Consider the following 23684-nt stretch of genomic DNA (forward strand, 5'->3'; position numbering starts at 1 on the left):
CATATTATTTTAGGATTATTTCTGGTGCACTGACTGGAGAGTATATTCATAAGTCACAAATGCCACTATTCCACATGCAATCCAGCTGTACAATTGCTTCCAYCCCCTCCTCCTTTTTCCTTTCCTCCTTTTCTACTTCCTGTCTGAGGCAGGGAGCACCTTGTACAGCCTTCAGAGCAGGTATGACATTTTTATTAGCATGTATAGGGTTGAAGAGACTCAGCTACCAAACAGATAATCCTACCACCTGACCACTGCTCACAGCTGGAATACCACAACAACCAGAGATCAAACTGGATCATTCAAAGATGTGCTTGTTTACATTTAGTTTATGTACCTCAGCCTGCAGGTGAAATGGAACAARGACCAGGACTTCCATCTGTTAAAGGCAGTTGAGACAATGTGGAAAACACACAGTTCAACACAATCCTGCATCTGGCTCCCTAGGGCAGCAACAGCCAAGCCCAAGCCTCAGTGTGGCAGAAAGGGAATTGGGATGGCACTACCAACAGGGAATTACAGAGCTTTTAAAGTAGATCTGGTGCTCTCAACACCTTGAAAAAAAAGAACATAATTCAAAAGAGGAATAGCATCTGTAATCACARACAAACTCCTCGCGTCCTTCTTCTGCAAAAGTATTGAAAAGTATTTTAGTGGACCCCTTCCAGAAGGACACATCCATCTGCATCCCTGTGACATTAAACACAATGCACCCCATGGCACCTGTGACCTACAGTCACAGATCAGCATCTCACTATCTCTGACCTTCAACAAATGCAAACTGCATTTGTACCTCATAGARAATAGACCTTATCAAATCAGAAGTCATCATATTCCATCCATATTCTACATGGGGTGAAAAAGACATATTGACTCCATAACCATAAGATCCAGGTCACACACAGGTTGCTTGGCCAAGTGCAGTCCTCACTGAGGGTCAGTGAACATACACATCAATGTGGGAGAAGTTACAGGTGTCTATACTCGAGACCACCACTGGAGATGAGAACAGTACATATTGCAGCACAGACAGGAAGCAGTGTAAAGAGATGAAAACGAGGGAGGCAACTTCATTAAAACTTTACAGGTATGATAAAGGTAGTAAATGGATRGTCAGAGCCTACAAAGAACAAGGCCTGATTCCCCTCATCCCAGTCGAAAACGCTCCCTCTTCCTTCCCGCTGCCCACAGGTTTGTGCCGAACCTCATCTCCGTTGCTCCTGCCACAGGAACACCAGCTCATCTGTCCTGGGCAGCACCGCATAGGTCCCACTTTGCTGCTGACCCACGTCCTCTGGCCAGCTGCCCCACCGCTACCCTTCAGCTCACTCCAAACCTCCTTCAGCCTCGTCCCCTCACAGGTCACCTTGCTCACTGTCACCACCSCCAAAAGACACCTGCACCTCCACCCACAGGCCCCTGCGCACCTGCCAGCTCCAGCCTCCTGCCCTCGCTTCAGCCACCTTTCCCTTGGTGYCCAGTCAAACACCCTTCTCTCTAGYCCTGCAGCCACCGTGCCGCACAAAGCCCCTACAAGCGGCACTGCCACCCGTGCCTGGATCCCTACAACACTTCTCCATCTCCACGGTASACAGAAACCCCCAGACCCAGGGCTCTGCATATCCTCCAGCTTCACTCAAGTCACGGGGCTCCCCAAACCTTAGACGGGCCCCCAAAAGCCTCTTCCTCTTGGCACCCCATGCACACCCTGCCAGCCCCGCCGGACCTCCTGCCCCAAGAGCCGGCGCAGCCCGCCGCGCTCAGAGCCGCCCCCCGTCCCAGGGACGCAGCTCTCCGGCACGGCGCGACCCCAGACACCCCCCGAGCGGGCCACCCCCTACCTGGGCGGGCTCCACGCCGGCGGGCAGCCCCTCGGGCAGGGCCTGGAGCAGCAGCAGGGCCATGGCGGCGCGGAGCCTCCTCGCCATCCCCCCCACCCCCCGCTCCCGCCTCCCCGGCCCGACTGCGGCCCGGGACGGGAGCCCAGGGGCACCCCGCACCYGGCCCCGCCCCCGGCGCGCGTCTATTGGGCGGGAGGGCCGGCTGCCGGCTCACCATTGGCTCAGCGCGCTGTCGCTTAGCCGGAACCKGGAGGGGCGGGGTCTGCTCCCAGGGAGCTGCCATCTTGAGTGTGGCGCAGCGGGGTGGCAGCCTGCGGCCGTGCTCGGGCCGCCACGTTGTGAGTGGCGGAATTGGCTGGAAAAGTGTGGGGGGACTGCACCCCCCTGCAATGGAACCCCGGGAGCACAACGGGGCATTGCGAAAAGGGGGCTCATAGGCATCCTCCTCCACAGCCACAGCCCCCTGTGACAGCCCGGCACTTAYCCTCCATTCGCCTGGTCACTCCTGGTTACCATGACCCCTGTTCAGCCTCGTCCACAGTGCACCCACATTGCCCCAAACCCCAACAGCCTTCCTGGACTGGGGTCACACTGACAAGAACAGAAGGTGCTGAGATGGCAGCAGCAGCAGCATGGCACTGGACTCAAGTGTCCAGCGAGCACGAACGTGTTGGTGCCACCACCATTGGGAGAGAGGAACAGCATGGAGAAGAGGATCTCCTGCTGCAGCTGTGTCCCAGTGTGTTGCACCCCCTCCCCCCCATTGTGACCCTGCACACACCCAGCAGGAGTGGGGTCACCCACACTTGACATGGATTCACAGCTCGGGRGAGACAGCCCATGTTTCTGGGGCAGTGTCAGAGGGTTTCTACACTGCCACTCCCAGCATGCCAGACAGCCTCCATGGCATGGCGAGGTTTATCAGATGTCCAGATAACACGTTAAGAAAGGCAGAAAAAAAWAATCGACTTAGCAGCTTATCTTCTACCCTGGCATTTTTCTATCAGGGCAGTCTTTGGTTGCACCTAGCCCAGCCAGACCAGCTCACCCATCTGCTGCCAGTGTGGGCCAGCAGGCGTTCACCCATCACACYTGCACCGTGCTCACTCCTCTTCCTGTGGCAGCCAGACCCCAGGCTCCAGCAGCCTTTGGCCAAGCCCTCTGGCTGGGATTGCCAGTGCTTGAGAGAGCCCAACAGCCTCCCATGCCTCCCCAGCCCCTAGGCCGGCTCTGCTGCAGACCAACGTGACATCTTTGGTGTGGTTACCATTTGAAGAAAGGTTGTAAACATGCTGGAACACTGACATTTCCACCACACACAGTTATTGGAGGAGCTTTATTCCTGTTCCCAGCTAGCCCTGAAATTAGAGGCACAGCAGGGAGAAGGCATGGAGTTCACYGGAGCACAGGACAAGCCCAGATCACGTGTGACTCATTGTCGGAGAGCAATTAACACTTGCTGCTCTTCCCAAGGAGGCGATGAGTTTGGCTCTAACTCTTGGCAATGAGGTTTCCTTCCTGTTGCAATGGGAAATGGAGGCCGGGCTGGCCACAGCTTGGCAGCAGCTCCTGTGCTCCCCAGTGAGACCAAGGCAGGCTGCAGAGTTAGTGTGTTTTTTGGGGAGGGCTGGCGGTCACTGGCTGCAGTGACCATCTCCAGAGTGATGTGAGCTGTTGAGATGACTTGAATCCTCCGGGGGAGATTCCAGCTACAACCTAGAAACCTAGAAACCCTGCTGAGCTGAACTGTCAGCTGGCATAAATCCATGTCGACCTGACGAGGGAATCCACTGCTATAAGCTCAGGGAAAGGGGGGGAAGGTCTGTCTTGAGGATGGCTGCCAATTCTCTGAGCCCAGAGCAAACCTCTTCTTCTGCCCATAAGCAATAAACTGCATCATGTCCTGCTCCCCAGGGCAGGGGGAGAGCTGATGTGAGATGGCAATAGCGCTTCAGGGGCTCTCTGTGCTCCATTGCCCCTCCAGTACAGCTGGGGACAGGAAAAAAGGAGTGGCCAAAYGGCTGAGGCTTTGCTGCCATGGTCCCAAGCTTGGCTTTGTGTAGCTGCTGCCCCAGAATCACTGGGCACAGAGCTCCCTGYCTGCCAGGAGCCCCTGAAACTGCCRGGGCAGGAGGGGTGAACAGCTGGAGCACAGCTGTGATGCGCAGGGGAAGGGCAGCAGCACAGCATTTTACAAACATGTTTCTGAGCATGCCAGAAGCACCTTCGACTCAAACACAGCCCAGACTGCTACAGGTGCCATTCTGAAAGTACTCAAAGCTGTTTTGGGTGCAGGACAAGAGCAGTTTGAGATAAGGAGCTTAAGAAAAGCAGAGAGCAGAGATGTCTACTTGTGGCTTCTCCCCACTCCCAACAAGAGTGACATCTGTTTCATTTCATGTGCTTATCTATTACTTTAATTGTGCTTTAACAAGAATCTAATAATGCCCAGGGAACAGATATACAAGTTTGAACATGTTTTCCTACTTTCTKCTCCCCTATTAATTATGTCAGAGCTCTTATACAGCTTTCTGGCAGTAGCTACACGTGATTGCAGACATTACCCTTTGCCTGTTGCAGCTTGGGCAGAAGCAAACCTGCTGTGGATACAGCCTGGCACTTCAAGAAGTACCTTTTGGGTTTGGCTGGTCTCTCTGAAGGAGCAGAGTGGTTAATGTGTCCCTACTCAGGCATTGAGGCTGATGTGAGAATGCTGCTGYCCCAGAGATCTGACACTATCCCTCACTGGAGGGAGGAGCATGGATCATCCACTGGGCCATGGGGCTCTCGGAGCAGCCACATCACGTGGCTTGTTAGAAACACACTTGTCCCAGCGAGGGATGTTCATCAGCAAGCAAAGAGCCTCATGCAGATCATTAAAAGCAGGGGCTTTAGTCCAGGACTTGGGCTTYTTTCTCCCCCAAACTAGGCTGCAGCAAACTCAAGCTGCTCTTCTTTGGGGTGGGAGAGGCCTCATGGCAGACCCAAGACAGAACCATGAAACTCTTGGCCTGGCCAAGAAGATAAGCAGCACCCATGGGGGTAGGAAGGATCACCCAGTGTYCTCCCAGTCCCCACAATAGGATGTCACTGTGAGCACAGCTCAAYCGCCTTTTGTCACACGCTTTGGGACTTTGCAGGCCCGAGAACCTCTTGAAGAAGGCTGCCATTGAATGCCCAAAGGTTTCAGAGCTCATGCCATCCCTTACATTCTTCCTCCTTCTCCTGGCCCCTTTGCTCACCTTCACCCTGATGCTTGGTCAGTCACAAAGCCCACACCTTTCCCTTCCCACACACCAGCCCACAGAGACACACAGAGATCAGCCAGAAGCACAACCCACAGCTGTTTTKTAAAAATCACCGCATTTATTTTTCAACCTTCCTGTCATTTGCAGTGTTGCTATTCAGAGCCTGAGTTGATGCCTGACAGCTCTGTGACAAGAAAGAGAGGAGCTACTGAAATGGGTTCAGTGGAGGGCCACAACATGATGAGAGATTTGGAATATCTTTTATGAGGAGACTGTGGGAGCCGGGCCTGTTCAGCCTGGAGAAGAGAAGACTGARAGGGGATCTCATCAATGCATATAAATGTCTCAAAGGCAGGTGCCAAGTGTATGGTCCAGGCTCTTTTCAGTGGTGCCCAGCAACAGGACAAGAAGCAATRGCCATAAAGTAAAACACAAGAAGTTCCACCTCAACATGAGGAAGAAATTCTTTACATTGARTGTGGCAGAGCACAGGAACAGACTGTCCAKGGAAGTMATGGAGTCTCCCTCTCTGGAGATACTCAAAACTCACCTGGATACATTCCTGTGTAACCTGCTCCAGGTGACCCTGCCTCGGCAGTGTGACTGGAATAGATGACCTCCAGAGGTCATTCCAACCCTAACAATTCTCTGATTCCTGTGTCTTCTTCCCCATGTCAAAGGGGGCACAGAGACAATTATCCCTAAAGATTCAGTTTCATGATTCTGCTGTGGGGACCAGAGATGTAGGACAAGGGTGACAGCTGGCTCTTGTCCTCAGAGGAATGAAAAAAGTTAGAGCTTAAAAACAATTAGCTATTTCTCTCCTGGACTGTGACAATCACAGAGTGAATAAAACCTGAACCTGAGAGCAAGGAAGGCATAGTCCAAGCATTGGCCTCTGGACTTTGGGATGGTCACTCTCATGGTGCAGAGAGAGCAGGTCCCTTCAYACCCACCAAGACATGATCCAGCTCTTGGAAAGAGGCTACTGTGGTAGTTAAAGGCAGGAATGTGATTTGCTTGCTGGTACAATGGCAGGACACCTGCTTTTGGAGGTAGAATTGTGCTTTGAGCCTCATAGCTTGTGGGGCCAAACCCAGTGAGGCCCAGACAGGCTGGACAGATCCTCCTGTGCAGGGCCAGAGGAAGGCACAGGAAGCACAGGGATCCCTCAGGGCAAGAGGGACATGGGAAGGCAGGGACATGGCCAGCAGCAGGTGGGGGTGGCTCAGGACAAGCCAAAGTGCTGCAAGCTGGACAYGCAGAGTCAGATCCTGCTTCTACAGTGGAAGAAGGCAGCAGAGAAGGTGCAGGGTGGGGGTGCAGATCTGGGCTGGACTGTGCCGGACTGTGCCTCTGACCCTGCTCAGGGGATTGGTGGTAGCAGGAGGCCAGAGGGGTGCGATGACTCCTGAGGTAGTCTCCATTCACAGTCCTTTGTTAAAATAGACGTAGGGCACTTTGTCCCCGTGCTTGGCCACGATGCTGTCACGCAGCTCYGGCTCAAGGTCAGCCAGTGCAAGGGAGCTGTGGGGAGACAGAATACACACTGAGAGCCATGATCCTCTTCCCCAACCACCAGTCAAGCCACCCTCCCTCCACACTGTCATCTGAGGTCCTCTGCACGTCCCTGGGATCTTGCAGGCTCATGGCAAGACCCACCACCCTTCCCTCCCAGTGCTGGAAGGCAGAGAGCTGCCCATAGAGCTGGTGTCCTGTTGCTGCCAGCACAGAGCTCACAAAGCAGGGGAGGCACACTCTCCTGCTGCCCTGGGCACCAGCTTGTACAGGCAGGCGCTGCCTTGGGTTGAAGGGTGGGTGCCCATCATGCTTCTCCCGGGATGGGCAGAGAAGAACTAGGGGAGAAGGAAGGTTCCTGAGATCCCATGAAGGAGGGGAAGCAGTGGGACGGGTACCATCGCTGTGGGAAGAGGGCRCAGGCTGCTGGCACCATGAACAGGAGGCTGTGGGACAGAGAAGAGCAGACCATTAGTCTTGGGAATCACAGCCTGTTTGCCCTCCGGCCATGGGGATCTCAGTTCATACCCCATGACTCTCAATAACTGGGGAAAGCCCAAGCTGAAAGGCAAGGAGCTTCGCATTCCCTTCTCATTGAAGGAAAAGAGCTTTGGAGCCATACTCCAGGCACTCACAGGGGATTGAGCAGTGAGATACTTACAAGCCCCCGCAGAGCAGCACCTGCAGCGGCCCATGGAGAACCCGGATCCGCTGCAAAAGAACCAGGAATGAGTGCCTGGCCTCACTGCAAAACCCATTCACAGGGTGGGCAGACTTCTCCCCTCAACAGTGCCCCCAAACCCTGACACCCTCCCAAAGCCTCTCCATGTCACTCGAGAGCCCTTTGGTGAATCTGTGACTCAAGTAGGGAGCAAAGCAAGCTGGGCTCTGCAACTCCCCATTTGATCCCCAGCATATCAGCAGCTGGGAAGCAGGGCTGGGGCACCACAGAACCCACTGGCAGGAAAATCATGCACTTACCTGCATGAAGGTGAATTTCTCCAGCCGCTCCATGATGATGGGCAAAATAACTAGGTACAGAGAGCAAAGGTCAGCCCAGATCCCCAAACAACCACCCTGCAGGGCTGTCCCAGCAGAACCATCCACCTGGAGGCATGGCAGCAGCTAGTTGTGCTGGAAGCCACTSGGTGTTTGCTGACACCAAGGACCTGACAGAAGAGCCCTGCACACCTGGGCAGCATGGTCTGTGCTTGCACGCTCCCATCTCTCCTACTGGGCTTGCAGCACATCAAGGGTCTCATGGGCAGAGGGGATGCCAAGCTGCAGGGTGAGGGGCTGGGGCCAGAGAGCACAAGATGTATCCTTGTGGGACAAAATTGCCATAGGAGCACTCCATGTCTCCCACAGGCTGTGATTTGGCATGAAGAGGGCTAGGGGCTTGGGGACCTCTGATCGGAATGGCCGAGAGAATGAGGAGACCAAATGCCATGTGGCATGCAGGGCCACCCTCCCTCTTCTTCATGAGGGAAACTGAAGGTGGTGGGTCCTGGGGAGTCCCCAGTCTGATCTCACACCCTCCTGCCCCGCACTCACTCATGCCCGGTGCTGCCATGGTGATCCTGGAGAGCACAACCTGCGAGATGCCCTTCACTGCCGCCCTCTGCAAGCAAAAGCAGTGGGTGAGCCCCAGCAGTGCAGTGCTGTATCCCCATCGCAGTGCCCGTATCCCCATCACCACACTCACCCTGGAGCGGCCGAGCTCATTGTTGTCCCCATCTGTCACTGTGATCCCGTTGATGATCTCCCTGCAGGGAATAGGCAGTCATCAGTGGAGGACAGGATGGCAGGGAAAGTGYGAGGGCACAGCAACAGGCTGAGGGGGTGCCAAAGGAGTCCTCTGTGCTGTGCTGGCACAACAGCCTCAGCTGCCCTCAGGGCACGGGGCTCCACCACCTCGGGGCACCGCAGTCTCCAGCCCAGCCGATGCTGCCATCTTCAGGGCACAGCTGTGAGCAGGATCCGGCCGTGCTAGGGACAGACACTGCCTGGGACACGCAGCTRAGCCAGGGGACAGTCCCTCACAGCACCCCAGCTCCCTGTGGGGGACCCCAAATAGCAGACACAGGTCACCACGAGGACCTCACCAGGGGCTTCCCAGCACCAGGATATCCTGGWTTGGGGTTCTCCCATGACACGCAGAGACCTTTGGGTCTGAGGCATCTTCCAGCACGGATCCCAGAACAGCCATCCTCAGCCAAAAATCCCCCTCCTACTCCAGGTAGAGGCTGAGCCATCCCACCCAGCACCCTCCACCACAGACACAGCACTGCAAATGCCCAGACCCCAGTTCACCTCCCTCCAGCTCCCAGGATGGCAATCTGAGGCAGGGAGGCTAAGGCAGCCCAGGAGCCCGGCTGCCACAAACTTGCCTTTGGAGGGAGCCGGGTCCCAGCCACTGTGACACTTACTGTTGTCGCATCATGGGGATATTGACACAGTTGGCAGCAGCCACAGCTGCAAAGGGGACCCAGCGGGCCAGCAAGGGGGGGGCTCGCTGTGGGAAACAGGCTGGCATCAGCAGGGGAGWGCAGGATGTGCCCAGCTGCCCCACCTGGCCCTGGCCTGGCGTACCTTGGTGTAGAGGTTGAGTCCCACTGCGGTGGCCAGGGCTGCACCGGTGGCTGTGACATAAGCCACCCCTATTTGCCTGGACAGGGATTTCAGAGAAAGGAGACAACAGAATCACCAAGACTGACTGAGCCCTGCTCCTTCTGTGCCCAAGACATGGCACAGAGGGTCTTTACAGGGCATCCAGGAGTGCATCAAATAGAGATTCTCCATCCTGGGGCTCCAACTCACCTCAGAGAGATGGGGGAGGCAGCGTTGCGGTTGGTGTAGTTGACAAAGGCATTGAATGACTGGTTCACCCACTGCCAGAAAACCACAGCAGGCACTGTCCTGTAGAGGGAAGGGACCGGGAGAGGACCCAGGGGCTGTCAGGGACACCTGGCCTGTGCCCATGGTCAGGCTTGGCAGGGAGGCAGCCAAGATGCCCRCAATACACTCATCATGGTGTCTCCAAAGGGAAACTGAGGAATTGTGGCAAAGTCACAAGCCAGTGGCAGAGCTGGGAAATGATCCCAGGAGTTCTGGTTGCCCTGAGACCTTGGGGAACATAGGAAGGGGAGGCCCAGTCCTGCAAGGCACTTGGGCAGGGGTGGGAGATACAGCTCTCAGCAGGGTGGCAGCCATCCTCTGCTGGGCTGAGATAAGCCTTTGTCAAAGAGAGCAGCAAGGAGGGGACACACGGGGACAGAAGCAGCTCTGGGGGATGAGGGTGTCTGGGTTTCTACTGGTGTCTCAGGGACTTTGACATGGGGCAGGAAAGGAAACAGAGATGTGGGTCTGAGCAGGCTTTGGGATGCAGGAGGGTGAAGGGAAATGCAGGGAGCTGTCAGCAGGAGCTGGGGATGCTGAAGCAGCCTGGCCTGGGGACACATTTGGTCCTCGGTTCCAAGGACTGCTATGGCCACAGAACAAGAGCAGGAACCAAGCAGGACTTGTTGCATTAATCATTACAGGGGCTCTGGGAAGAGCTCAGCTGAGCTCAGAGTGAGGTGAGACCATCCCCGGCCATGCCAGGGGCCAAAGTGATCTGTAATGCTTCTACCACAGGCTGAGTGCTGGGGACAGAGCCCAGAGACACGGAGCTTGACTATGGGACACAGGCATGGGCATGCCTTGGGCTTCACCCAGCCCCAGAGGAGGCAGACTGGCCATGCTCCAGCCACTGGAGATGCTGTGAGAGGGGCTAGGGGCTGTCAGGGCTGCATCCCCAGCCTGGTGTACCCAGGAGCTCACCGATAGAACTGGAGCATGCAGCCAGTGATGGCCATGCCCCCCGGCACCTGGAAGGACATCCGCCCAACGAAGTTCATCTTCTCGCCACTGTCAGGGTGGAAGGCTGAGTCGTACAGCTTCTTGGCATAGAGCARCTGCTCCTGGCTGCTTCCTGGCGGCACCAGACCGGCCCTGCAAGCCCAAAGCCCATCAGGGGAAGCTGCACAGACCCGTCAGCACCTGGCACTGCCAAGGCTCAGAGCTCCAGGCACCACATGAAAGGCATGGGAAACACYTCCCAAGAGAGATACGTGTCACAGCTTGAAGAAGCATGGGAAACCCCCCCAAAACTACCTCCAATGTTACATCACAGCATACCTGCTTGGGAATGACTGCCTCTAACCCTCTGCAACACTGCACAGTGGTYGGGATGGCCATGGACACAGCTCCTCACCTGCAGCCCTCCACCAGGGCCTTGGCCTGGTCCAGCTCCTTCTCCGGCACCAGCACAGTCCGAGGGTCAGTGATGTTGAGGAAATGCTTCAGGCGCCCCACAAAGGTGCTCTGGTCCCAGCGTGGAGAGTCGATGTTGAAGCCAAGTGGAACTGTGGCCATTTTGGTGTGTGTCTGGGCAGGGGAAAAAGGCTGCTCAGCAGGATCCTGCCTTGCTTGCTCATTGAGGGCAGGCCTGYCACGGCCACAGGGGCAGTCAGCTGGGTGAGAGCCATCACAGGTTTATGTTTAACTGGACAACTGGACTTTCAGCAGCCCTGAGCTCAGGAGGACCCTGCACTCCTGCTGTCGGCACAAAACTGCAGCGAGGCTGCGCTTCCAGCAGCCCTGCTTGCCTGGAGTCCCCCCATGTGGGCTGCACCCCACAGCACCCCCTCCTTGGGGTGGGACGGTGCTGCACAGTACTGTAGGGTCCAGCTCACTGCTCCACAAGGCTGCAGGCACTCCCACAGGGGCACTACACCCTGTGTGTGCAGAGSACAGCACCCCTACTCTTGTGGTCCCATGGGACCACTCTGCACACMCCTCTGTTGCTCTACACTGTCTTGGCATTGCCCTGCATGCTCCCCGGGGTGCTGCAGCATATGCCCACTGTTGCACAGCACAGAATCGCAGAATGAATTAGGCTGGAAGGTATCTCTGAGATCATCTGAGTCCAACCTATGACCAAACACCACTATGTCAACGAGAGCATGGCACCAAGTGCCACATTCAGTCTTTCGYTAAACACCTCCAGGGATGGTGACTCCACCACCTCCTTCAGTGTCCTTTCCAATGTTTAATCACCCCTTCCGTAAAGAAATTCTTACTAGTGTCCAACTGAATCTCCCCTGGCACAGCTTCAGACCATATCCTCTCGTCCTGTCGCTGACTGCCCAGAAGAGGCCGACTCCCACCCGGCTACAACTTCCTTTCAGGTAGTTATAGAGACCGATAAGGTCCCCCCACGAAGCTTTCCTCCAGGCTAAACACTCACAGCTCCCTCAGCCACTCTTCATAAGACTTGAACGCCAGACCATTCATCAGTTTCCTTGCTCTTCTCTGGGAGGCACAGCACGGCTCGGCACACCCCAGGCTCAGCTCAGCACGGCCCGGCACGGCACAGCACTGGCACACCCCAGGCTCGGCCCGGCATGGCAGAGCCCTGGCACACCTCCGGCACGGGTCGGCACACCCCTGCCCCTGCCTCAGCCCCGTCCCGCCCCTGCCCGTCCCACCCGCCGCGTCCCCACGTGTCCCCACCTGCAGTCCCGGGCCCCTCTCCCGCCTCCCGCCCACGTGGCCCCGCCCGCCCCCGCGCTCCGACGCGTGGCCGCCCTCAGCCAATCACAGAGCCCCGAGCGGCCGCGCCCACCGCCCTCCGCCAGGGCCGCCCCCGTACGCACGCGCGGTTTGGTGGGCGGGGCCGGCTCTGAGCCCTCCCCCCGGCGCGAGCACGTCGGCGCGCGGGGCGGGTGTGACGCAGTTGCCCATGGTAACCCCGGGCCGCGCCGAGGATGGTGAGCGGGGCGGGGGCGAGCGGGGCCGGGCCAGGGCCGGGGCCAGGGCTAGGGCCAGCGGGGCCGGGGGCGCTTGAGGCCACGGGTGATCCCCCCGCGGAGCGTGGGGTGATGGGGGCCGAGGGTCTGTCGGGCCCGGCCGGGCTCATGGCAGGCACGGGCAGGCCTGGGGCCATGAGTGGGGGTTCCAAGGGGMTGGAACCAGGAGGAGGRATCCAGGCTCTGCTCGGTGGTGTCGGGCAATAGGACAAGAGGCAACGGGCAGAAACTGATGCACAGGAAGTTCCACCTGAATACGAGAAGAACTTTGCTGTGCGGTTGGCCATGCACTGGAGCAGATTGCCCAGAGAGTTTGTGGAGTCTCCCTCAGTGGAGATATTCCAGAACTATCTGGACACGATCCTGTGCCATGTGCTCAAGGATGACCYTGCCTGAGCATAGYGTTGGACCAGGTGAACAACTGTGGTCCCTTGCAGCCTGACCCATCCTGTGATTGTGTGACACGYAGCCAGGGAATCTGGCAGGCCTGGGTGCTGAGTGCCTACCTGGGGTGTTCAGTCAGGCAGGGACACCTGGATCTTTGTTGGGGCTATGCAGGTTGGGGGCAGCACCCATACAAAGGGATGAGAACTGTGTAATTTTGGAGTCTCCAGCCATGGAAGACCAGGGCTGGCGTTGGGGCCCTGTCAGGACACAGATGTTATGGGCGACTCAAAAAAAGGGGTTGAGTCCCAAAAGAGGCAGCAGAATTGGTGAAGGGCCTGGAGCACAAGTCTTATGAGGAATGGCTGAGGGATTGTTTAGTCTGAAGAAGAGAAAACTCGGGTGACCTTACTACCTGTAGCCAGGTGAGGATCGGCCTCTTCTCCCACGTAGAAATGACCCAAGTGACAGGGCAAGAGTGAATAGCCTCAGGGGAGGCTCAGGTTAGACATCAGGAAGAATTTCTTCACAGAAAGAGTGATTAGACATTGTAAAGGACTGCCCAGGGAGGTGGTGRAGTCATGATCCCTTCAGGGAAAGATTGGAAAGACTGGATATGACACTTGGTGCCATGCTCTAGTTGACATGGTGGTGTTGGTAATGTTTGATCATGGGTTGGACTCAATCTCAGAGGTCTTTCTTTTCCAATCTAATTGATTCCGTGATTCTGTGAAGCAGGTCTAGGCAGAGGCTGGAAGGCTTGAGGATGCTACAGCTGGAATCTTTGTTGGGATGGAATCAGCATGCCTAGAGTTGATTCAGTCAAGGTCAAGTCAGTGAAGGTGTGATGGAGGGGTGAATGCTTGGGAGGGCTCTGGAAACCAGAATGGCTGTGGTGCACTTGGCCTGAGGAGGGAAGGAGCAATGGAAGAACCTGGCAAGGATGGAAGGCAGTGTTCAGGGACTGACTGTGAAAAGTCTGGGAGGAGCTGCAACTCTGGCGCTGGACAACCCAGCTGAGGTGGGAGGAGGCCACCCTGGRACTTGAATCCTGGCTGTAGGAATTGAGTGAGCTAGAAGATAGCTTGCTGAGGTAGAAGGGCTGGTTTTTGATGCACAACATTAGAAGAGTTCAATCATGGCAGAGACAGACTGGATGAAGAGGTTGGGTGTTCAGGGAGGGCCAGGACTAAGACAAAGTGCTCAGGGGCTGAAAGAAAACTACCAGCTGGGTGGGATGGACAGTCTGGTGAGTCACTGGGAAAACCCAGTCAATGTTTGGCTGGCCAGGATAGTTTACTGGGATGTTTTATGCCCTGGGATTTTGTGCAACAGGTAGGGGAGATGAGGGACAGTCTGGGTTGAGAAGAAGAAATAAGGATAAACTGTGATTGGAAGTGGAGTTTTGATGCTGAGGAGAGAAAGAGAGATCGCAGGGAGAAAAGAAGCGTTGGAGGAGATAAATTAATTGTTTGAGAGGTTGCAGAATGGATTGAAGGAAGAAACTGAGGTCTTGGGTGGATGGCAATGCTGGGAGACAGGTGAGGTGGTGAGGGAATAGTGCAGCCTGAATTGAGGTTGGAGGAAGGTTGGATGATGGACCAGGGTCATCCAAGTATTGGAAACAATTTGGGTTTAGATGCCAGGGTAGTTGGGTTGGGACAAATGGGGTGCTGGCAAAGTCCAGTGAGGACTGGAAAGAAAGGTTCTAACTATAGATGAGAGTGGTGTGAGAGRGCTGCTATGGTTGTGGAGCCATCTATGAGGATGTTGCATGAAAAGAGAGCACAGGCAGAAAGAAATACCAGTGGGGAAGGAGCTTTCCCAAGGGCAAAGCCTTATGTTGTCCAGGAGCCTTCTKGACACATTCTGGATTTGTGCAAGTGGAGGGATTCATGCGTGGGAGGAGGTACAAGCAAAAGCACCAAAGACAGCTTCTCATCTTCACTGGGGTAATTCTGGCTGCAGCTGTACCTGCTGGGCCACAGAGAAAGAGATTGAGATAAGGCCTGTGGGATCTGCTCTATTTTAGAGGAGTTGATGATGGGGCATGTCACACCAGGCACCAAAGCCATCACAGGGTGGACATCTGCTGTAAAGATGAGGGCAGCTGCCTCCAGCAGTGCAGTGCTTTGTGGGACACACTTGGCCTGCAGCTGCCAGATCTGCTCTTTTGCCCTGTGATGTCCTGATAAGCTGGTGTAGTCTGGGATCTGGCTGCACTTATTTGGGTGCTTTGTGTGTGGAGAGGATGGATTGGTTGTTCTCCAATGTTCATATTACTTGATACAACATTTTACTGCCTCTTTGTCTATTTTCCATTTCTTGGAGTTGTTTTTTGAACTGTAACCTCTCAGGCAGGGCGGGTGGCACTTTGGGGTGCCTGGTGAGCTGACTAGACTGGGCAGGGGATTGAAGGGCAATACATTATCTCTAGATTCTTAACTTTCGCTAAAACAAAATAATCATTTGTGGCAGAAAATCTGAAACAGCAGCAAATATATCCAAAGCAGCTATGGCAGCCCGGGGGTGTGGGTCAGCAGTCAGAAATTATCCAGACAGCTTGATGTAACAATTTACTGCTTGTCATCTGAGCTGTGGTAGCTGCCCGTGAGCACGTTCCTGCTATGTCGTGATTGCACTGGGAAGTGCTTAAACTCCCCTCAATGACTGCTTGCTCCAACTCCAGTGATAAGAGGGTTAATGCTGAGGTTTAAATTATTTCAGTGTTCATCCAAGTGAGTAAGTACAGAGGGGAAGTGTCTCCTTCTGTGAAGCATACCAGCATTTCTCACAGCTGTGRGACAGGGGTGGTAGAAGGTCACAGTTGGAGCACGGAGGGAAGGATGAGCCATAAAACTGCAAAGCATGAGAGATGTGTGGTGCTGAAGTCTTTGGCACCGTTAAGCAGCATCTGCAGTGGGCACACAGCAAGGGCGAAGGGAGGCTGCTCCGTGAAAGGATACATTGCTTTCCAAAGTTTAGAAAATGCTGTATGAAGCAGAGCTTGTGGCTTCCTCATCACTGTAATGACAATCTTTACCAAGAGAGATGGTATGCTGTCAGTAGATGCCAGAGCCAGAGGATGGCCAGCGTTTTTCTAAAACCATTGATTGAAGATGATGTCATTGTGTCAAAACCAGATTTATCAAAATGTGTCCCTGTTTTACAGGTGAGGAAACTGAGTCACAGAGTGTCTAGCTGACATTAGGTACGTCTGGTGGAGAGGATGAAATACCAGCATAGCTAAATGCATAGTCAGGCATCTTTCTCCTGATTTTGAGCTCATGTTTCTAGGAAAACCAGCATCTTTGTCTTGCCTGTTCTAGATGTACCCTCATACCCAGAAATTCTTTCTCTTGTCCCTTGTTCCTTGGCAGTAAGGCTCTATTTAAAATGGCCCCATTAAAAAAATGCTTTCAAGGGTTATGACTCACTACTTTAGTTTTCAATGCATTTCAATGTCATGTTTTTTTGATTTATTTTACTGATTGCTGAGGGGTTGATTTGAGAAGTCACCTGCAGATAGGAGAGTATACCAGTCACTGGCCAAGACTTTGAAGTTCTCAAGCCAGATAGTGACTGCTGACATTGTCCAGTGCTGGGCATTGGCTCTTCTCTACACAGGGCAAAATACTTCCTTCRAACCTGCTGAAACCAGAGGAGTTTTATTTTAATTATGAAAAGAGGATTCATGCTGGTATTGGTTTATGTATCAAACTGGAAAGTGCTGTGTGACCTCTTTGACAGAAAACTACATTAGTAGGTTTGAGCTGGAAAAACTCTGTAGGTGACTCGACTCCATTAAATTTTGGATTTCAATGCAGGAAAGAAAGTCTGCATTGAATGACACCATATGGTGGAGACATGCAGCAAGCAAATGATTTTTTGGGAGTTTTGCCAGAGTAAGAAGTATTGAATAAACTGTGCTCAATAGATTAATTTACTTCGGTTGTATTTTGAAAAAGACTGGATGATTTTATGACCATTAGTGACATTTGCAGTTCTGCAGCCGAAGATAAAGGTAATCAGACGTCATTCTTCAGGGCACCAGCTAATCAGTGCAGTTGTCAGGAAGGACTCCCCTCCTCCAGCTCTGTGTGTGCAGGATTGCACCCTGGATGACAAATGTAGCCTCATATATCCACTAAGGAAGGCAGCATATTTGGCTCAGCTAAGCCCCTCGTCCTTCTCGGTGTCAGCTTCTCCTGTGTGACTTTCTGAAATCATCACATGTTCCCTCTATCTTTAACTTACTCTTTAAAAATTGTGAACTGCTACCATTTTGCTTAATTAAAAGTAAATAAATTGGTGCCCAGAGCTGTGCTATGTGCTGTTCTGGCAGAGCATGGAGGTGCTCCTATGCCATGGAAATACGGTATGTCTGAGGTTRGAGATAACCAAGTGATATGAGTAAGGAGAATCCAAGACAGGTTTGAACTTGACATATTTGCTGCTTAAACCTCATCAAGGATTGTAGGTGTGGCAGAGAAGGAATTAGCAGAAGAATCACGGACTGGTTTTATGGATATTTTGTGAAGTTTCTCCCACGGCWGTAAGAAAGGCATGGAAGTTTGAGAATAGAGCTCAACAGTGCTGGGGAGCTGTGGGGAGACAGGAGCTGTCACCTCAATGGTAAATGTTCTTGGCTGAGATGACTCTTGAGGATAAAGACAAGTGACTTGTGGTTGCAGCAGTGGGGAAGAGGACATATCTCTGCAGAGGTGTAGAGATGGGAGAGATGTGGTCATAATAACAGGCTGAACTGCTGAGCTTTGTGGCTGTATTGCATCTTGGTGAATTGATTTGATTCTACCTAAATATCCACATCTAGCAGATAAGCAATTGGTGGTGACTGAAGGTGGTTTTATTTTAAATTCATTATCTGAGCTTTGTGGCTAATAAAGTTAAACAGAATACATTTACTTCTCTTTCCTAATAAGAATCAACTGTGCTCTGCAGCAGCTTGTGGGCCACACTTTTTATCCATGTCCTGTGTATCCAGCCCTCAGTACAAGGGAAAAATGTTCTTTCCATTATGGCTTTGTATTGCCAATCTGATACAATATTTAAACAGATTATCTCAATGCTCTGTTTGTCCCAAACCAATTTTTGCTTTGGCCTATAAAGTGAATCTTCCTTTCAGCGGCTTCTGTGGTACAGGATGTAGTTACATGCATCAACTAGTTCAAAAGACCCATATACAGCATGGATTTAAAGCTGAATAAACCCACAAAACCCTTAGCTAGGACTATAAATGTCACTATATTTTTATATATGTCTGATTTTTTTTTGAGAGAGAATAGGATTACTKCATGCAGCTATAATTGAAAGTCCTTTGATAATTTGGTGAGTATTTTAAACCTAGCAATGATATACTTTCATAAAACCACACATCCCTGTTTTCTGAAGGATTCTAATAAGATGGTTAGCTTTGCTTTCATGCTCGATGTGTTTATGAGTGCTCTTGCCCATTTAGTTGCATCTCCGAATTTAATGCCCCACTCTGATTTCATAGTAATTGTCAGGAGTCTCTTTTTCTTRTTGTATGTCCCCGCTCACTGTCTGGAAAATGCAGTCTCCTCATTGCTGACCCCATCAGTCTGTCTCCTCACGGTGCTTGTAAAGAAAACCCTCTCCACCAAGGACAAAGATGTTTTTAAACAAGCCAATCTGATATAAGGCATAGTTTGCTTAACCCAGAGGTGACCAAGAAGCGGTTGCTGGCTGACTGTGCCCAGCCTTGAGTTGCTCTGTCTGGCTGCCCTTCTCCAAAGGCTGCACGCGCTGCCATGCTGTGCTGTTCATTATCTGAGCAGCATCTGCAGTTCCCTTCTCTGTTACAGATGCCGCAGTCTGCTTAGTTTTGTGCAGCTGAYATGCTGCCCTTATGCTCCTGTGAGGCATCTCTGCGGCTCCTCAGCCAGCACATATCTAGTTTGGCCTGCTTGAGACTTGCTTCTCCCCCTGGACACTCCAGTGAGCAAGTGCCACTGGCCTGGCTGCCATGCAGGCATCCTGTGAATCCTCGCTTCTCACTACTGGTTAAGCACAAGACATTTGCTACCTACCCTGCTTCAAAAATCTGCTCTTCCTCTGTTGYTTCTGAGCATCCTCTTTGCACCAAATCTTCCCATTTCATGGCATTCTACCYGACTTCTCCCATCAATAACAAGGAGTTGCTTTCTGACTCTCCTCAGCCCAAATTAGTTTCAGCATTGTGTTTGCCAGCAGAGGAGTGCTTGTCTATCAGTGTGTGTGCAGCAGGGGCTGCTTTGTCCCACATAGTGGTGGCATGCAGCAGGGAACTCAGCTGAGTTATTTTTTCTAGTCTACTAAGCTGTCAGAAAATGCTTTCTGTCTTCCTAGCCAATGTACTCATAAGACCAATTAAAAAAATTAAAAAGAAAAAAATGAGAAACCCATCTGTGCATGGCTTTCCTTAGTTTTAAATCTTTGCTAACTACAGGGAGAATGTTGGCCTCCTGTTTTAGCTACTATTTACAAAATAGTAACAGTCMTAGGATCCAATACTATTATTTGGTTCTTGATTTAAGTTGTATATACAGACCATGTAACCTATGCYGGCAGCTACTGAAATAAAGTCCACTTCTCTGTGTTGGCTTACTTGTCTTCCAGCTTTTAAATCAGCTTACTTTATACCTTAGAGAATACTTTTATTTCTATATATATCTTCTCTTCTATTGGCTACCCCAGATAATCCTGTGATCAGCCATGCAGCAGTGTCACTTGAGTAGAATATGGAACGATGCTGATCGTTTTCTCATAGGCTGTCATACTAGCCCAGAAATAGCATCCATCTACAATGGGAGAAGCTCTATTAACATTTACAACTGTTCCTCTTCCCGACCCTTGAGAATTGCTCCGTGGTAGATAAGCAATACTTTGTAATACATTCCTTTGCGCTCAGTATTTTGGAGTTGAATTCTGAAACATAAAGGCACCTAATCCTGATCTGCTCTGGGATACACTGCTCTGCTCTTAGCAAGTGGTGCTGTGAATAGGATTAGCATTTCAACAGCTTCTTTTTTTAACTGTGAGCAATAAACTAAAATAATAGGGCCTGATTCAGAGCTCTCCAAAGTCGGCAGTAGTGCTTTGGCTGATGTACATTGGCTTTGGGTCAGGCCCATAAGAATGGGAAATTCAGTGTTTCCCTAGAAAGGAAGGAGAACGTGTGAATTTTAGAGTTCCTGCTCCTGTGGAGTCTGTCCACACCGAGCTGAAATCCACGGATTTACAAGCCAACAAACACAACTGTAAATTTGATGGCAGGTGAAAAGAAAATGTGCTGCTAGTCATGCAGTTAAAACTTGAGCTTTTTTATGATGTCAAGGGCATTTAGGACACGCATATAAACAAGTAATCATTACATGTATTTCTGCTGCTGCTCCTTTTCTGTTCCCTCAAACGTGTGGAAGTGCAGACCATCATTGAGGCAGAACATGGGCTGGGCACTGTGGCCAGGGAGATGAGCTGTTGGGCTGGCAGGGCTTGCAGCAACTGGCTGAACTGAACACAGCCCTTCAAATTCATTAGCCATGGACCCATGGGTGAGAGCCAGCTGGGAGCATCTGGCCCTCAGGGCCCAGCACGTGGTGTTACAGGCCTGTACRCTTCAACTAAAAACTGTTTGGAGATTTACTGTGCCTGTGCCTGTGCCTGTACTGAGCAGGCATGGTACTCTCTACCAAGCAGAGTCCATTGCTGATTAACAGCTCTTGAGCAGGGCCTGGATTTCCAGTTTTTTAGCTTCCTGTTTATCACCTATGAAATAGGTGATACCTTGAGCCTGCTTACTGGACAATAAGACAGCAGTTTTGCTGTTCCTTGCAAAGCTCTGGAATTCTGAACCGCAGCTTCCCACAGTGCTTTTTAAAAGCACCACAGCTACAATCCTATAGCTTTCTACAGATATATTTCGATATCTGTAGTTTTACTAAGTTCCTTTTCTTCTCCCTGTTGTGTACACATCATACATGTATTTTGAGCTGTGGCTGGTAATTAAATGAAAATCTGATAAATTACTCAGAAACCGAAAATGCTTGGAGGGGTGGATCAGGTGTCACATGTATTTGCATCTCTGAACGCTACTGAAAGCTTTAGCATCACGACCATGTCCTTTCCAAAGCACTCCCACCTGGGAGCAGTGAGGGGAGCAGTGGAAGCAGCATTTTCYGAATGGCTGAGGTTGGGCTCTCCCGGAGCAGGCAGAAGGACACTGCTGCAGAYGGGGGATGTGTTGCAGTGGTGACAGTTGTACTGCGACGTGCAGCTCTTTATCTTGAGGACAAGTTTCTGATTGCTGCGATCTGGAGGGGATCGGGAGCAACCTTCATGGCTCAAATAGTCCTTGGCTCTCAGCAGGAATATTTAGAGGGTTTAGTTCCTCATAGCAACAAAGCACTTCAAGACATTTAACTGATTACACCCTTGCAGGTTGACAAGAAGCATTGTCTTCATTTTGCAATTGGGAGAACAAAAAGGYTTGAAAGATAGACCCCATGAGCTCAGGTTTCTGCTTATATTTGAACTTCCTTCCTGACTCTGGGTCTTAGTGGGCTTCGACAAGGGTATTATCTGGGAGAGACAGAACAGGAATGCTGTAGATGTATTTCTTTCCTGAATTTTCTCAAGCAAATTAGTAGCAAGGGCACCTGTGTCCACAGGCAGGGGGTCAATGTGGTGTGTGCTGCTTGTGCTCTGAGGAGGGGTCCCTGAGATGCAGGGGCTGCAGAGCAGCGTGGCAGAGTGCCCAAGGACTCCCAGGCATTTCTGGTGTCACAGCCTGCTCCTGTGCCCTTGGCTGCAACTGTCCCTCTCCTGTGGGGTGGGCTGAGCCGTGAGAAGCAGGCAGAAGTGGGGTGATTTGCATCTCTTGGTTACATGGCTGAGTCCAGAATATTTTCCAGCCATTTTACAGAGCTGCTGGTCTCTGGTCACACTGACAAAACCTTGGGTGTGCTGCTGTAAGGTGCGCGGTTGTAAATGAGCTGACCTGCATATTCTGTTTCCTAATCCTGAGTGATACTGTCAGCTCAGAGAGCTGAGCCTGGCTAATGACTGGAATCCACTGTGCTTTTCTTAGCTAGGATGTGTGGTGATCTGAGATAGTTGTTAAGTGCTACATCCTGAGAATCAGAACTGCACGTGCCCCATGGGTCCAGCATGTTTTWGACAGATAAACGTGGTTTGAGATTACCAGGGAGTTAATATGAAAAGAAACAATGTCAGCTACACAGTAACCTGGAGTTAACTAACAGGCAGATCATATTAATGGGGTTTCCCCTCTGATAAAGGTAATGAAAAGCCTACAAGGACTTGGTTTGCAGCTTCTACACAGGGTATGCATAGGCATTGTCTCCCTGGCACAGGGAATGCCAAACAGCTGTGTGACAAGAGCAGTACAGCTAGCAGGGCACCCCAGTGAGTGACATTTGTGCTGAGACCTTGTTGATAATCTGAGATGGAAGAAAATCGGGGCAAAGGGAGGAGTAGGAAATGAAATAGGGACTGCAGAAAGGTATTCAAGGTGTCTTGGGACCCACCACCAGACAAATTCCATTTCATGGGAGGAGGTCATGACACAGTGGGGGGTGAGAGTTGGGGTGGAGAAGTAACAGCTTTGATCTCTCTTTGGATTTAGGGTTTACTGTCAATCCTGCGTAAACTAAAAAGCACCCCAGACCAGGAGGTGAGAATCCTCCTCTTGGGACTGGATAATGCAGGCAAGACCACACTCCTGAAACAGCTGGCATCAGAGGACATCAGCCACATCACACCAACACAGGTGAGGAAGGCCTTTCCTTCTGGAGGCAGTTATTGTGGTCCCACCTGCCACGTTATACAAAGCACTAATGATTCAGCAGAATCCTTCAGTAAAAGGGGGAGCAACTGGGGCCTGGTGCACCATTAAGTTTGTGTCTTTTCTGCCTAAGAGGAGGCTTCCTGAAGGAGCCAGAGAGCTTCGGGCCAGATCAGTCAGGTAGTGCAAAAGTGGATGAGTGCTGTGAAGTTCTGCAAAAGGCTTTTGGGTCATGCTGAGGTTGCATGGATGAGATTTTGTTCCTGTTGTCCTTGCCGAACAGGGGAYATGTACAGTGGATGCTGCAGCACTGGGGCAAACCCTTGTCTCTTTGCACCTTTCACTCAACAAGGTCCAAGGGTCTTGCCTATAACAGTGCTCCCTCCCTAATGTCTCTCATGCCCTTTTGTTGAGCTTTGGGGTTGAGGAGAAGAATGTGTCCCATCAGAAGCACTGCAGCATTGCTCCAGAGGAGGTTGCTAGAGAGCTGTGGGAGATGCTTCCCCCCACCCTGTAGCTGCCTCCCAAAGCTCCCAGCCCTGGCACCCTAATTCTAAGCCTCGGTCCCCTGGGTGGTGTGGCAGCACGTTGCCAGCCCACGCCACATCCTGTTTTTCTACTTGAATGCACTTTTAGTTGGTGCTCTAATTGATGAAATGGACCCTTCAGATGTGCAGCTGTTGCTCTTTTAAGCCCAGCATTAGCTGTGTCGTGTCRAATTGAGCTGAGACCTCTGGCTTCATATTAGTTGTGACTGTCTACTCAGCTTTCACAAGCTCAATCCTGCTTCTCACAGTGTCCTTGTTTTCTCCTTATCTRCAGCTCTCCCACCTCTTCCTGCACCCACCCTGCTGAGCCCTCTCAGGGCACTAACTGCATCATATGTCTCCATAGCCATGACAGCATCAACCCTTGACCCAACAACACTGACAAACTGATGGTTTGGCGACTGCTTTCGCTGGTGCCTCTCCCCCAGCTGATSCATCTTTGTGGCTGCCCAGCCCATCTCACTGCA

At 52.0% G+C, this 23684-nt stretch overlaps 3 protein-coding genes across 6 annotated transcripts in view; 1 reads left to right on the forward strand and 2 right to left on the reverse strand.

Moving 5' to 3' along the window:
- The window catches only part of WBP1L (WW domain binding protein 1 like), a 58641-nt gene extending 56583 nt beyond the window's left edge, over positions 1 to 2058 (reverse strand). Inside the window, exon 1 of one of the 3 annotated variants that reach the window (XM_057379701.1) lies at positions 1842 to 2058. In XM_057379701.1, coding sequence (XP_057235684.1) covers positions 1842 to 2058 — 217 coding nt within the window. The remainder of the gene's footprint in view (positions 1 to 1841) is intronic. The other 2 variants (XM_057379710.1, XM_057379735.1) reach the window with 2 other exon arrangements.
- A 3132-nt stretch (positions 2059 to 5190) lies between these two features.
- On the reverse strand, positions 5191 to 12193 carry SFXN2 (sideroflexin 2). 2 transcript variants are annotated; one of them, XM_057379756.1, is made up of 12 exons: positions 12164 to 12193; positions 10863 to 11035; positions 10430 to 10600; positions 9428 to 9526; positions 9200 to 9275; positions 9037 to 9122; positions 8313 to 8373; positions 8162 to 8228; positions 7589 to 7638; positions 7269 to 7318; positions 7006 to 7053; positions 5191 to 6616 (listed from the first exon to the last, which is right to left on the reverse strand). In XM_057379756.1, exons 2-12 carry the CDS (start codon positions 11021 to 11023, stop codon positions 6517 to 6519), a joined length of 969 nt encoding a protein of 322 aa, XP_057235739.1. In that variant the 5' UTR covers positions 11024 to 11035; positions 12164 to 12193; the 3' UTR covers positions 5191 to 6516. The 2 variants fall into 2 exon arrangements, with proteins under 2 accessions (XP_057235739.1, XP_057235732.1); XM_057379749.1 differs by lacking the exon at positions 12164 to 12193 and adding an exon at positions 11898 to 12101.
- Positions 12194 to 12331: 138 nt separating this feature from the next.
- The window catches only part of ARL3 (ADP ribosylation factor like GTPase 3), a 30204-nt gene continuing 18851 nt past the window's right edge, over positions 12332 to 23684 (forward strand). Inside the window, exons 1-2 of the mRNA XM_057379768.1 lie at positions 12332 to 12420; positions 22511 to 22654. Coding sequence (XP_057235751.1) covers positions 12418 to 12420; positions 22511 to 22654 — 147 coding nt within the window. The 5' untranslated portion in view covers positions 12332 to 12417. The remainder of the gene's footprint in view (positions 12421 to 22510; positions 22655 to 23684) is intronic.

Source organism: Malurus melanocephalus, unplaced genomic scaffold, assembly GCF_030028575.1.
Source record: "Malurus melanocephalus ecotype Western Australia unplaced genomic scaffold, MMel_1.1 scaffold_12, whole genome shotgun sequence".
Lineage (NCBI taxonomy): Eukaryota > Metazoa > Chordata > Aves > Passeriformes > Maluridae > Malurus > Malurus melanocephalus.